This window comes from Plectropomus leopardus, chromosome 20 (genome assembly GCF_026936395.1).
Source record: "Plectropomus leopardus strain MGB_pleo_1.0 chromosome 20, ASM2693639v1, whole genome shotgun sequence".
NCBI lineage: Eukaryota > Metazoa > Chordata > Actinopteri > Perciformes > Serranidae > Plectropomus > Plectropomus leopardus.
Genome location: NC_142195.1, coordinates 29903267 through 29918051, shown reverse-complemented (window position 1 = coordinate 29918051; position 14785 = coordinate 29903267). Strand labels below are relative to the sequence as shown.

Below are 14785 nucleotides of genomic sequence, written 5' to 3'. Positions count from 1 at the left end.
AACAGGACTTGTATTATTTCTGGGTGTCATTCTGGGCTTTTTACTTGGCTTTTGTCTTTTGACACTTAAAAAGTGTAATGAATATTTCATATAAATGATGTGGAATAAACTAAAATAAACTCCATGAAAGCAGAAAATCACGTTAAGTTTTTTTTTTTATTTTACAAATGTATTTTGCATATTAATCAAAATTAGTACTTTAAATAACTGTATCCACAGAATGTAAATAAACCTGTGCATAAAGGGATAGCGTTTATAACCCATTTATTTATTGGTTTTGGTCAGTTTAGATGTCAGAGTAATGTAGGAATATAGACTGCTGGGAAAAGTATTTGATGTCAGTGTTTATCGTCTGGACTCTGTTTGATGTATGTAACTAATTACAGTTGTAATTGCTTATTATCAACTAATAGTTATTTTAGAGGGTGACGTTGTATCTCCAAAAAACTCCTGGTTAGACTCCGTGTGTTTCCTGAGTGAACAGAAAAACATCGGTATTTATCAGAGTCGGAAATCAGTATAAACCCGAGTGGCAATACCTATTGCCCCCCGGCTCGTTGCCTGTACATTGGAGTTTAACCCGGTGAATGAGAGGGTAGCCTCCCTCCGCCTTCGGGTTGGGGGACGGATCCTTTAATGCTCAAGTTGGCAGCAACAGTGAGACCTGGAGGGCCGTGATCGGGAGGAATGCCCACCTGATCTGAACCCGAGTGGTGTTTTGTTATCGGACTTCTGTGCTCGCCACAGATTGTCCACAACAAACACCATTTTCAAGCATAAGGGTGTCCGTATGCGCACTTGGCATCAGGACACCCTAGGCCGCAGTTCAATGATCGACTTTGTAGTCGTATTGTCGGACTTGCAGCTGCATGTCTTGGACACTCGGGTAAAGAGAGGGGAGGAGCTGTGAACCGATCACCACCTGGTGGTGAGCTGGCTCCATATATTCTGGGATTTCCTGTTCCTATGCACCCCACCCCCACTTCTGTTCAATGAGGACTCTATTCTTAGTGGCAATACCAGATTGGCACATAGGAAAATTATGTTTGCAGGACTGACGGCTGCTAAGAAGACTATAATACATTAATGTTTTTCCCCAGACCCTCCATCGACAAAAGAATGGCTGAACCACTTTAGAGACATTTCTCTGTTAGAGAGGTCAGTGGCTGTCATACGTTAATCAGAGCAAACCGTGTCTCTCACGGTGTCTCTCAAAGTCTCTGCTGCAAATTTGCTTCTTCAGAATAACCAGCATTTATGAAAATGATTTCTTTGAGGTGAACAGTTGCAATGAATATTTATTTTAGATTATAAATAATGATACATTACATACATATTGAAAAGATGCTATTTTTTTAAATTTCAAAAATATTTTAAACATTAAACTGCATTTGTCAGTAAATCTACAAGAGGTCAGTATGATTTATTTGGGTCTCAAAGTGCAGTAAAACGGCAATGTCTCTCTTTCTTTCAGCAGTCCCTCTTCATCACCTCCAAAGGAAAATCGAGGTATTGCAGTAGGAAATTAGTTTAAAAATACTTTATCACAGGTATATAATGTAGTATGCACGACATGCTAACGTGATAATCTAAACACTGTCAACAATGCAACCTTCGATATACGAGAACATTTTTACTTGTGCAAATATGTTTATTTCAACAGTCATCTCTTTAGGTGGATTTACAGGCTCTAATATCATCAAATCTTAACTAACATTCATTGACAAAGTGAAAGAGAAACAGTTCATGTACTTATGAGTTCACTGCAGTCCATAGAGGGATTTCTGTGAAATCATGTGACCACCGAGCATCCACCCTCTCTGCGGTTATAAAGCTGCTCTCTGCTTTCTCTTTCTCTTTAGGACCAGAGACCATCGACACAGGTAAGAGCGCTTTGAAACAGCATGATGAAATACTTTAAAAGTTTCAACATCAGGAGTTAATACCAGATATATACGCATAAGGAGAAATTAATTTGACACAACTAACACCTGAAAGTACTTCCTGACATTCATATGAGTCATTCGTATCTTCTATTAGCGCAACATTAAAATGAAAAGAGCTTCAATTTAATAAAGTTTTTGTTGTTGTTGTTGTTTTTCTTGTGATTTGGCACATTGACGAGGAATTCTTTGTTTTTTTATTTTTTTAAATTAAAAATCATCTTATAGTTTTTAGGTTGATTTTTTTTCCCGTCCAAGACAGACTTGACAAGACAGATTTTTTTGAACAATTTTAACTATAATGCACTTGTTTTTAGCTGCTTTGACGCCTCCAACCGCTTTACAATTTAGGAGCGTCAAATGACGACCCAGAGATCAAAGTCAGTGAGGCAGAGACACAGAGAGGCGGATGTGCAGCCAGATCGTGCATCTGTGTTTGGGAACAGCTGACGTTTTCTCTGTTTGCTCAACTTCAAACTTTATGAAAAATACTGAAGTAATTCTGTAAGCTGAACGATAAACAACTACCTCTGCCAACAGTTATACTAGTACAAATCTTAACCATTGTGTTGTCCCATTTCAGATACTAAAAAAGAGAAAATTTAAAAAAGCTTAGAGTCTTGGTAGTTATTTTTACAGCTTTAAACCTTAACTTGTTACATAAAGCAAACAACAGCGATGTACACAGTATAAAGGTATGATGAGCTGGTATTTGAGTGACTTTCACCAACTGGGAGATAAAAATAAAAGCTGAAATGAGATAGCTGGTCCCTTACAAATCTGTGCCTGGCTACATATGAAAGGCAACCTTTAAGTAAAGGTGGGAGGGGGGGTTATTGTTGTTACTGCATTTTGGTCTTAAAATATTTTGTTGTTTCCTCTATCTGTGAAAGTAGTTTTTAAAAAATAATTAAACTTTCAGGTTGTGTCATTAGTGAGTTGAGTTGCAGTGGAAACTCACCTTCATGTTAGAAACGATATCGTATCTAATTTCTCTTTCATCCAGAGAACTCATACGGTGCTCCAACATCAAGCCCCTGTGATACTGTTACCATGGCAACGTGAGTAATACTGAAGTATCTCAGCCACTAAAGTATCTCAGTTTTTCAGTATTTATTGTGTTATATTTGTTATATTTATTTATATGAGAGTGAGTCTGTGTGTGTGTGTGTGTGTGTGTGTGTGTGTGTGTGTGTGTGTAATCGGTGTAATCATCTCTATTAAGACTTTTTCGTTTTAATGATGTCCTTTGGCACTGATATTATTTTGCTGAGTAGTTATTATTTGGGGATGAGGCTGATAGTTTTGATGATGAACTGACTGACCTAATATAACATGAGGTGTAACTGCTCAGTTTGTAGATATATTTATAGTTTCTAATAGATTCATGTTTTAGTACCAGGTAGATAAAGTAGTTAAGATAAAAGACTTTTACTTAAAGACACCTGCATTATGGTGATGTTATTTAATTCAATGTATGTTCACTCGTTTTTGAGCTAATTTCTTTACTTTTGTACAGGAACACCAACACCTCATTGAAATATGAGGATATCATTTCCAAAAGTGATTTGATCCAGTCAGGATCTCCTGCAGTCTACCAGCTGAAACCAAAGAAAGAGAATATTGGGACTCTGACAAGAATGACTGTTGGTGAAAAAAATCCAAACAAGATAAATAAAACCATCTTGTTTGTGGGAGAAACAGGAGCAGGAAAATCTACTCTGATCAATGCTCTGATCAACTACGCCATGGGAGTAAAGTGGGAGGACGATATCTGGTTTCAGATCGTAGAGGACAAGAAGAAAAGTCAATCAAAGAGTCAGACAGCAGATGTGACTGAGGACGAGGAGAAAAGTCAAACAGAAAGTCAGACACCAGATGTGATCGTGTACGAGATCTTTGGTTTTGAAGGTAAAACTCTGCCCTACTCTCTGACCATCATCGATACTCCTGGATACGGAGACACCAGAGGGACCGAACACGATGCCATCATCAGTGAAAGATTATTAGACTTGTTTCGCTCAGACGATGGAGTTCATGAGGTTGATGCAGTCGGTCTGGTGATAAAAGCGAGCGAGAATCGACTGAATGATCGACTGACGTACATCTTTAATTCAGTGGTGTCTCTGTTTGGAAGAGATATGGAGAAGAACATTGTGGCCCTCTTCACACACTCAAACGGTGTGACTCCTGAAAATGTCCTGACAGCTCTCGAGGCTGCAAACATAAAATGTGCCAAAGATGAGAACAAGATGATTCATTTCATGTTTGATAGCTGCCAGAGCACACAGAGAACAGAGGAAAATAAGCTTTCTCTAAAACATGCATGGGCCTTAACAGAGGACCAAATGGGTGAATTCACTGGTTTCCTGAAAGAAAGTTCCCCTCAGAACCTGACGGCAACTGTTGAAGTGTTGAACAGTCGCATCAGACTGACAGCCTGCATCCACAACCTGCAGGAGAGAATTAAGTTTATTGACCTGAAACAGGAAGAAATCCAACAGACTGAGGAAGCTCTGAAGAAATATGAAGCAGAGATGAAGAACAATGAAAACTTCACTGTCGAAGTCAATGAGGTCTTCAAAGTTAAAGAACCTGTCAGTGAGTGGAGGTGGTGGGCTTTTGGGTTAAATTATGGAGGAGCTATCTGCTGCACCGTCTGCAAGGAGACCTGTCACTATCCATGCACACTGGCCTGGTATCCAGAACACTGTGAGGTCATGATAAGAAAATGCACCAAGTGTCAGGGAGAGTGTCGTGAATCAAGTCATGAGAAAAAATTATTCTGCACCGTATGTACCGGGAAGTGTCCTGTATCAGCTCATGTGAAAGAAGCACAGTGCACTGTATGTGAAGATGAGTGTTGTGTACCAAATCATGTTAAAGGAAAACAGTGCCCTGTGTGTGAGGGAAAGACCAATGAATCAGATCATGTTAAAACAATGTGGAGGTATGTGAGCAAGACAAGGATAGTTCAGATGACCAAACAAGACATGAAAGACAAGTATGAAGAGGGTAAAGCAGGCTGTGACCAGTCAATGAGCCTTTTAGAAACTCTCCAGAAGAAGAAAGAAGAACTTGAGAAAGAAAAAGATCAGTTGTTGGAGGAGTCCTTCCAACATGTTGTCAAACTGGAGCAGATGGCCCTGAATGTTAATTCAGTGTCCACTTATGTCCACCTGGACGTCCTGATTGAGAAGATGAAGGGCAAAAATGAGACAGAGAAGGTCCAGAGATTGGAAGAAATGAAACGTCGAATGGATGAAGTTAAAGGAACAAAAGCAGCATCCTGGTACAGCTTTGGTAGAATAAAAGCAGTCGGTAAAGCAGCAAAGAAGTTCATTTTTGGTGAACAGAGTGATTGTGAGCAGACAGCTGTGTAGAAAACAAGATCTACACTGTTGATGAAATTCAGTCTTCGTGTTAGAGCCATTTTTTGGGTTATGTGTATTTGTGTTTATTTTTTTTGTTTGTCTGGAAGCCACAGTAGGTGGCGCTCTGCACTGTGTGGGCAGGAATGATTAAATAGAGCAAGACGTAATTACTCAGCAGGTGTGCTGCTGAATGAGAGAGCAAACAGTTTTTTTTGACCGTCACGTCACGTCACGTCAGGTCGTGGTCGTCGACTTTATTTATGTGTTGTGGCAAATATGTGAGCCTTTTTGTTTGTATGTGCAGTTCAATTATCGGCGCATTGTGTCAAGAGCGTTTATAAATAAATGTGGATGATTACAAGAAGTGTTGGATTCATTGGACCCGGAAGACGACGGACGCGTCAATTATCAGTCTCAGCAGGTAGCAGCAGCCCCTCAGTGGCTTAGGTTCGTTTTGTTGTTTTTGTTAAGAACAAGTCACTATAATTAAGTCAAAAAACTTCGCTTCAGTTAGTCTAGTTAGTCGCGGAAAGGCCACCGCACGGAGGCAGAGCCAACGCCGGAGCTAACGCCGGAGCTAATGCCGGTCGAGCCGCATGGAAGACGCCAACAACAGCTGTGTTTCCCGGAGTGACACCGATCATCATCAGCTGATTCATCCGCTACCACCGGTCCATCTTACGGCGCCCACCGCTTGCATTAAGGTATGAGCAGTAGCGCTACCAGCTTATGGCCATAATAAAAAATAAATTAAGTGTGCACACGACTTTGCGAGCGTAATCCCAATGCATTGGTCGCTAAAAATAACAATGACGATCGCGTCATAAAAACGAATCTTTCTCATCGAGTGCATATTGGATTTTATTATGGAACATTAAAAAAAAAAAAAAAAGACATGATGGACGGTAAATCTGATGATCCGGTTGCTCAAATGACTGTCACTGCTTCTAGTGAAGTGGGAAATTCAAATGAAGCACTGTTGGGTAAAGGTAAAAGAACTGTTAAATTGACCCACAAGGCTTATGTTGAAAAATGTGAAAGGTTGCAAAATGTAAGAAAAGATAAACTACACAAGGTAAAAAATTTAAGAAAGGTAACTGAAGATCATATGCTTGAAATTAATGTTGCAGAGGTTAAAGGTGCACTGGAAAAAATTATTTGTTTGTGTGAAGAAGCAAAATTGCTCATGATTCTCTGGTGCCTTTAATGTCCACTGAAGAAAGTGAGAAACAGAATGTGTGGTTTGCTGCAAAAATGTTGGTTGAAAATGGTTTCATTGACGATGTTAAACAGTAGTTGAGAAATAATGAAAATGGTGGTGATGTGGTTGATGATGTTCATCCTGATGATAGTATATCAAATGTTGCCAGTAAACGTTCTCACCAAAAAAGCATATGCAGTGGTAAAAGCAGCAACAAAAGTGGTCACACAACAGCTTCTGCTCGCATTAAAATCGAGGCAGAAAAGGCTACCCTTCTTGCTCGATCTGCAGCGTTAAAGAAAAAACATGCTTTGGAGAAGCAAGAAGCAGAACTAAGGAGACAAAGAGAGCAGCTTGAGCTTGATGCTGAAATTGCTGCATCCACAGCAAAGCTAGCAGTTTTGGAAACTGTTTCAGAATGTTCATGCAAATCTCAAGCATCCAATGGAATGAATTCATATCTACAAAGGAAAAAGGAACAAAACACAACTTTCAAAGAACTCAATCCTGCAGCAAAGTCATATGAACCTTGGACAGGGACTGCAATGTTGCAAACCGATTTCCCAGCACTTCATAAGGACTCAAGTGCACAGAACACACACACTGTGGAAAAAGGGCAGGAGTGCATTCCTGGATCAGGGCAGGAGGCACACAGGAAAACAACAGAAACGAATGGAACAACACAATGTGGAGATGCACAACATCAGATTCTTCATTTGCCAGTAAATAATGAGCAGACTGCATCAGTTGAGCAGACGCAGTTGCTTTCTGCACAAATGCATGGAGATCTATGCACCATAATGCATAAACAGAATGAAATAACAGCAGCTCTTGTTCAACAACAACGCCTACTGTCCTTACCATCTCGAGACATTCCTGTATTCGACGGTGATCCTCTCCAGTACAGAAACTTCATCAGAGCTTTTGAGCATGGAGTGGAAGCAAAAGCTAACAAAGCTGACTGTCTTTATTTTTGGAACAGTTTACAAAGGGTCAGCCTAGAGAATTGGTGAGGAGCTGTCAGCATATGATTCCGGATAGAGGCTATCAACTGGCTAAAGAACTTCTGCGTGAACATTTTGGAAATGAATACAGGATTGCTGCAGCTTACATAGAGAAGGCTCTGGCTTGGCCTACAGTGAAATCAGAAGATGTGAAATCACTTCAGGCTTTTTCTCTGTTTTTGCGTGGTTGTTGCAACGTGATGGAGGAGCTTCACTACGTGCAAGAACTAGACATGCCAACTAACATGAGAGCAATTATGACAAAGTTGCCATTTAAATATAGGGAGAAATGGAGGACAAATGCACATGAAATCTTGGAGAGGTGCAATCGAAGAGCTCGCTTTAAAGACCTTGTTTCTTTCCTTGAACGTCAAGTTAAGATCATTTCTGATCCACTCTTTGGGGACATCCAGGACACAAGTGTTTCACCTACATCAAGGAGTGTAAGCAAGTTCAAGTCTCAGCCCAAATTTAGCAGAGTCAGAGGTAACAGCTTTGCCACTACCGTTACTGTTGTGGATACAGCAGAAGGTTCACACTCAGACCCACAGAGGCAAGACTCAATGGAAAGGTCTGAGAAAGCATGCGTCTGTTGTTCCCAGTCGCACACATTGGAGGAATGTCCAAAGCTGAAAAGAAAGAAACATCGGGACAAAATTACTTTTCTAAAGGAAAAGAGGATGTGTTTTGGCTGCTTGTGTAGTGGACACATGAGTAAGGATTGCGACAGGCGTCTGACTTGCAAAGAGTGTGGCCGCAATCATCCTACTGTGCTTCATATTTCTGAAAGGCCAAGAACCAGCACAGAAGGTGAACACTCTAAAGAAACAGTTAATGTTAAACCACCCTTTTCAGAAACTTGTGGTCACACAGGGGCCGGAAAGGAGGATAGCATTTTGTCCATTCTGCCAATCCAGGTTAAATCCATCAAGGGAGACAAAATAATACAAACCTATGCATTTCTGGATCCCGGCAGTACAGCTACGTTTTGTTCAGAGCACCTGATGCAAAGGTTGAACATTGATGGTAGAAGAACCAATTTCCTTTTGCGCACCATGGGGCATGAAAAAGTTGTTGTCACTCACGCTTTGAATGGTTTGGAGGTGGCTGGCCTTGACAGTAACCACTTTTACAGTCTTCCAGAAGTTCTCACACAAAGAAAAATGCCTGTGACCCCTAACAACATTGTCACACAGGAAGAATTGGCAAAGTGGCCGTACCTCTCTAACGTCCGCATCCCCTGCATAGACGCCAATGTTGACATGTTGATTGGTACCAACGTCCCTAAGGTATTGGAACCCTGGGAAGTTGTCAACAGCCAAGGGAATGGCCCGTATGCAGTAAGAACCGTACTTGGTTGGGTTGTTAATGGTCCCCTTCGTGATGGAGAGCACAGTAACCCTAAAGCAAGGTTCTCAGTGGCTGCCGTCAATAGGATTTCTGTGTGTAAGCTGGAGGAGTTGTTGAACAACCAGTACAATCATGACTTCAATGAAAGAAGTACAGAGGAAAAGGGGATGTCGAGAGAAGACATCAGATTCTTAAAGATTATGGATGAGTCAGCACAGTTTCAGGATGGCCATTACAGCTTAAAAATGCCCTTCAGAAAAGAACAGCTTACTCTTCCTAATAATCTTTCAATGGTCAAGCAAAGGTTGTTTGGATTAAAGGGGAAGTTCAGAAAGGATGAACTGTTTCACCAGGAATACACCAACTTCTTCACTGATGTTATACGGAAAGGCTATGCAGAGAAAGTGCCTCAACATCAATTGGATGGAGAAATTGGAAAGGTTTGGTATATTCCCCATCATGGTGTGCGTCATCCCAGAAAGGGTACTTTGCGTGTTGTCTTTGATTGTTCAGCTGAGTTTAAAGGAGCCTCACTCAACAGCCAGCTTCTTCAAGGCCCGAACCTGACCAGTTCGCTGCTAGGAGTCCTCGTCAGATTCAGGCAGGAGCCAGTAGCGTTCATGGGAGACATTCAGTCTATGTTCTACCAGGTTAAAGTGGCCGAAGAGGACAAAGACTTCCTTCGCTTCTTGTGGTGGTCTGATGGTAACGTGAGCAAGGAGATTGTGGAGTATCGAATGTCAGTCCATTTGTTTGGTGCCGTCTCATCTCCAAGTTGTGCCAGTTACGCACTTAGGAAGACAGCAGAAGACAATCAAGCTCACTTTTCATCAGAAGTGGTGAAAACAGTCAAGCGAAATTTTTATGTTGATGACTGTTTGAAGAGCCTGCCCTCAGAAGAGGAAGCGGTTGTGATGGTTAAAGCTCTCAGTGACCTCTGCCTAAAGGGAGGTTTCACTTTGACAAAGTGGATCAGTAACAGCCGGACAGTGCTGCAAAACATTGAAGAGGAACACAGAGCTAAAGACTGGAAAGAGCTGGATCTGGAAAGAGATGAGCTTCCAGTGGAGAGAGCCCTTGGACTACAGTGGTGCGTGGAGTCGGATACGTTCAAGTTCAAAATGATGGTGAAAGAGCAACCGCAGAGCAGAAGAGGATTGTTGTCGATAATCTGTTCCGTTTATGATCCCTTGGGGTTTCTTGCACCAGTGACACTGTCAGCAAAGGTTATGCTGCAAGAGCTCTGTCGGAGACGTTGTGGATGGGGCGACAACATACCTGCAGACATTAGCCATCAGTGGACAGGATGGTTGGAGGATCTGAAAGGGTTGTCTTCATTCAAAGTTGAGAGATGTATCAAGCCCAAGCACTTTGGACAGGCCATTAAAAGCGCAGCTGCATAACTTTTCAGACGCCAGTGAAGATGGTTTTGGCACTGTCACCTACCTCAGAATCAAAAACAGCAAGAGCGAGGTCCATGTCTCCTTCTTGTTGGGAAAAGCGAGAGTTACCCCCCTGAAACAGATAACTATTCCTCGTCTGGAGCTTACAGCTGCTGTCCTAGCTGTTCGAGTTGATCAGATGTTGAGAGCAGAATTGGAGCTGCCATTGGATCAGTCAACTTTCTGGACGGACAGTACTTCAGTGCTTAAGTACATAAAAAATGAGGACAGACGTTTCCACACATTTGTGGCGAATCGGGTGTCAACCATCAGAGATTCAACTCATGTCTCTCAGTGGAGGTACATCAATACCAAAGACAACCCTGCTGATTATGCCTCTAGAGGTATGAAGGTTGGAGATCTGCTGAATGGTGGGAGCTGGATCGAAGGCCCAAGGTTTCTCTTCGACCCAGAAAAGGATTGGCCTGCAGACATCACAGAGGCCACACTTTCAGTTGATGATGTAGAGGTCAAAGGGATGCCACGGTAAACACAGTCATCACTCAGAACTCTTCTAATGCTACAGACCAGCTTCTATCATACTTTTCAGATTGGAGGAAACTTAAGGTGGCAGTTGCATGGTTTCTCAAATGGAAGAGGATCCTTCTGCAATTGAGTCAAAAAGAAAGGAATTGCATGCTCTTGAGTTCAACAGAAAGGATGCAGATGGGTCACATGTGTCACTGGAGATGGAGAGGGCTAAAAAGCAATGTGTCAAATCTTGTCAGCTGAGAATCTTTTGGATGCTGAAGTTTCCATCATTCGCTATTGTCAGCAGAAAAGGTTCAAGGTGGAGATTGCTGCCCTATCAGCTGGAAAATCTGTGCCAAGAGACAGTTCTATTTACAAACTGGACCCATGTCTCGAGGATGGACTTGTGAGAGTTGGAGGCCGTTTGAGTAAGGCAGCTCTACCAGAAGAGACAAAGCATCCACTCATCTTGTCAAAAGATCAACACATCTCCACACTCATATTAAGACACATACACCAACAAGTTGGCCATGGTGGAAGAAATCACACCTTGTCAAGATTACGAAAGAAGTTCTGGATAACAAGTGCCACTTCAGCTGTGAGAAAAATCATATCACAGTGCAGCTTCTGCAGACGATACAAAGGGAAGTTGGGTGAGCAAAAGATGGCGGACTTACCGAAGGAAAGGCTCCTTCCTGATCTCCCTCCCTTCACGAATGTGGGAGTAGATTACTTTGGGCCTTTGGAGGTGAAGAGAGGTCGAGGTTTGTGTAAGCGTTATGGTGTCATCTTTACCTGTTTGGCCAGCAGAGCTGTTCATTTGGAAGTAGCTCCATCCTTGGATACTGACGCATGTATTAATGCCTTACGAAGGTTCATCAGCCGAAGAGGACAAGTGTCATCTATGCGCTCAGATAATGGTACGAACTTTGTTGGAGCCAAGAAAGAGCTGAGAGAAGCACTTGCATCTTTAAATCACGGCCAGATACAGAGAGACTTATTGCAAGATGGGATCCAGTGGAACTTTAATCCACCTGCAGCATCACATCATGGTGGTGTTTGGGAGCGTGTCATTCGTATGGTAAGAAAAGTTCTCACCTCTGTGTTACATCTTCAAACACTGGATGATGATGGACTCCACACCGTTTTGTGCGAGGTTGAGGCTATTTTGAATGGACGCCCCCTCACTAAGCTTTCAGATGATCCCACTGATCTTGAACCACTCACTCCAAATCACATTCTCCTGATGAAAGGGAAACCAGTCTTATCACCTGGACTGTTTAACAAAGATGATATGTACGTGAAGAGGAGATGGCGACAAGTCCAATATATTGCGGATTTGTTTTGGAAAAGATGGGTACAGGAGTACCTCCCTTTGCTCCAAGAACGGCAAAAATGGAATCAAAAAATTAGAAATTTTGTTCCTGGAGACATTGTTGTTGTTATGGATTCTGCTGCTCCTCGTGGATCCTGGCCTCTTGGCAGAGTTTTGGAAACTTTCCCCGACAAGAAAGGTCTAGTACGCTCTGTGCGTCTCCAGACGAAGACAAATATCTTGGAAAGACCTGTCACAAAGCTGTGCCTATTACAGGAAGCTGCAAGTTGTTAGTGTTGACTTTATGGTGACCTCTGAGTCAAACCAGGTTGTTGGTGCACAATATTGGGTATTATTTGGTACATTTTTTTGTGTGTTATTGGGATAGTGGCTCTGTAATTAAATTTTGAAGGTAATTGTAATGTCAGCTGTCATTTACAATTAGGGGCCGGCGTGTTAGAGCCATTTTTTGGGTTATGTGTATTTGTGTTTATTTTTTTTGTTTGTCTGGAAGCCACAGTAGGTGGCGCTCTGCACTGTGTGGGCAGGAATGATTAAATAGAGCAAGACGTAATTACTCAGCAGGTGTGCTGCTGAATGAGAGAGCAAACAGTTTTTTTTGACCGTCACGTCACGTCACGTCGGGTCGTGGTCGTCGACTTTATTTATGCGTTGTGGCAAATATGTGAGCCTTTTTGTTTGTATGTGCAGTTCAATTATCGGCGCATTGTGTCAAGAGCGTTTATAAATAAATGTGGATGATTACAAGAAGTGTTGGATTCATTGGACCCGGAAGACGACGGACGCGTCAATTATCAGTCTCAGCAGGTAGCAGCAGCCCCTCAGTGGCTTAGGTTCGTTTTGTTGTTTTTGTTAAGAACAAGTCACTATACTTCGTCTATTTGCTGTGGTGTTGATGTAATAACTTCATGATAAAATCTAAATGTAATCACCTTTGAAAGTTTCCAAAGTTTGCCCTCTGTGTGATGCAGCGACTGTTTCTGTTCTTCCAGTTTAACAGCAGTAACTTCACCGTTTCACTCCTTATCTGTTAACTGTGGTGTTGATGTAATAACTCCATAAGAAACCTCACTTTGTTTTGTGTTGTTATGGTAACTTCACTGTACAGATCACAGAATAGTTTATAACAACTGCTCTGATTTTAATGAAGTGAGGACGCCCCCTGCTGGTTTTTATTGAGCACAACAGCTCCCTCTTTATCAAACATAAGTCAGATTGTGTTGAACCAAAACACATTTATTTTTCTTTAGTGTCTTAATTTCTGTCCATTGTTTTTGATTTGTCGTGTGTGTGTCAGTAAATACGAGGCTGTGATTTATTGTGATGCTGACAGAAGTCTCAGTAATCTGGTGCAGGGACAGTAACACAGCCCTGAGACATTTATCATTTACAGTGTATTAAATACATAAAGCAGTTAAATGTGATGTTTTCTTCTAATGTTAATCACTTTGTACTGAGGATGTAACTGAACTCAGAATGTGGAATGTACTTTATAAAACGTACTTTATGATTTCTAGTATCATAAACTATATATCCTGGTATCTTCATGTGTATTCATGCTGGGGATTATAAATGAACATTTGTCAGGTGACCCATATATTCTGTTGTTCTGCATATAATCACAATGCCGTCAGTGATGCTGTTTCCTGACAATCATTAATAAAGTTTCTGTTGAAGTCAGTTTGCTCAGAGTGTTTTCACTGGATCATCAGCAGGTTTTTGAGTCTGCTGAAGTTTCTTTAATAAATGTCTGTTTCTCTTTGTCACTGAAACATTTTCATTTTATTCTGAACAGCAAGTTCATACAATATTTTACATTTAAAAAGGGACGTACAGTTGTTTATTACTAAATAATTTGTTTTCAGGTCTCTCTTGCAAAAGGCATCTTGATTATAAATTACAAATGATTTAACTCTTTATTATTTTATTTGTACCATCTCACTAAATATACTTTTTATTTTCCTCAGTAACACTGATGCACTCATGAGGTGAAACCAGACACAAGAAACATCCACCGAATAAAAGTTTGAATGTAACGCTTTTGTTTTTGTTTTTGCTCCCATTTTTCACAAGTTTAAATGAGAAATCTCTGACTTTTTAAAATTTTCTCTCAAGTTTTAGTCACAAAAAAGTGACTAAAACTGTGTTAGTGAGCATTTCTTCATTTCCATGATTACCCATCCACCTGACAGGTGAGTCTGATTAAACAGCATCGTTACTGCACAGGTGAGTCTGATTAAACAGCATCGTTACTGCACAGGTGAGTCTGATTAAACAGCATCGTTACTGTGCACAGGTGTGTGTGATTAAACAGCATCGTTACTGCGCAGGTGTGTGTGATTAAACAGCATCGTTACTGCACAGGTGTGTGTGATTAAACAGCATCGTTACTGCACAGGTGTGTGTGATTAAACAGCATCGTTACTGCACAGGTGAGTCTGATTAAACAGCATCGTTACTGCACAGGTGTGTGTGATTAAACAGCATCGTTACTGCACAGGTGTGTGTGATTTAAGGTGTGTTTTGGTCACAGAGGACAATCTAAAATGTGCAGTTTGATCTCTAAAGAAAAGACATTTATTAGCAGTTTTATTTGGCAGCGCTGCAGAAATGCATGTTTTGATCACAGAAAGCTTAAAGAATCAGTCAGTCTCCTTCACACAG

General features: G+C 41.3%; 1 protein-coding gene across 1 annotated transcript; it reads left to right on the top strand.

Moving 5' to 3' along the window:
- The first annotated feature begins 1602 nt into the window (after positions 1-1602).
- On the top strand, positions 1603-6490 carry LOC121940039 (uncharacterized). Its single transcript, XM_088070579.1, has 3 exons — positions 1603-1883; positions 2950-3004; positions 3463-6490. Exons 2-3 carry the CDS (start codon positions 2997-2999, stop codon positions 5324-5326), a joined length of 1872 nt encoding a protein of 623 aa, XP_087926705.1. The 5' UTR covers positions 1603-1883; positions 2950-2996; the 3' UTR covers positions 5327-6490.
- Positions 6491-14785: the final 8295 nt, after the last annotated feature.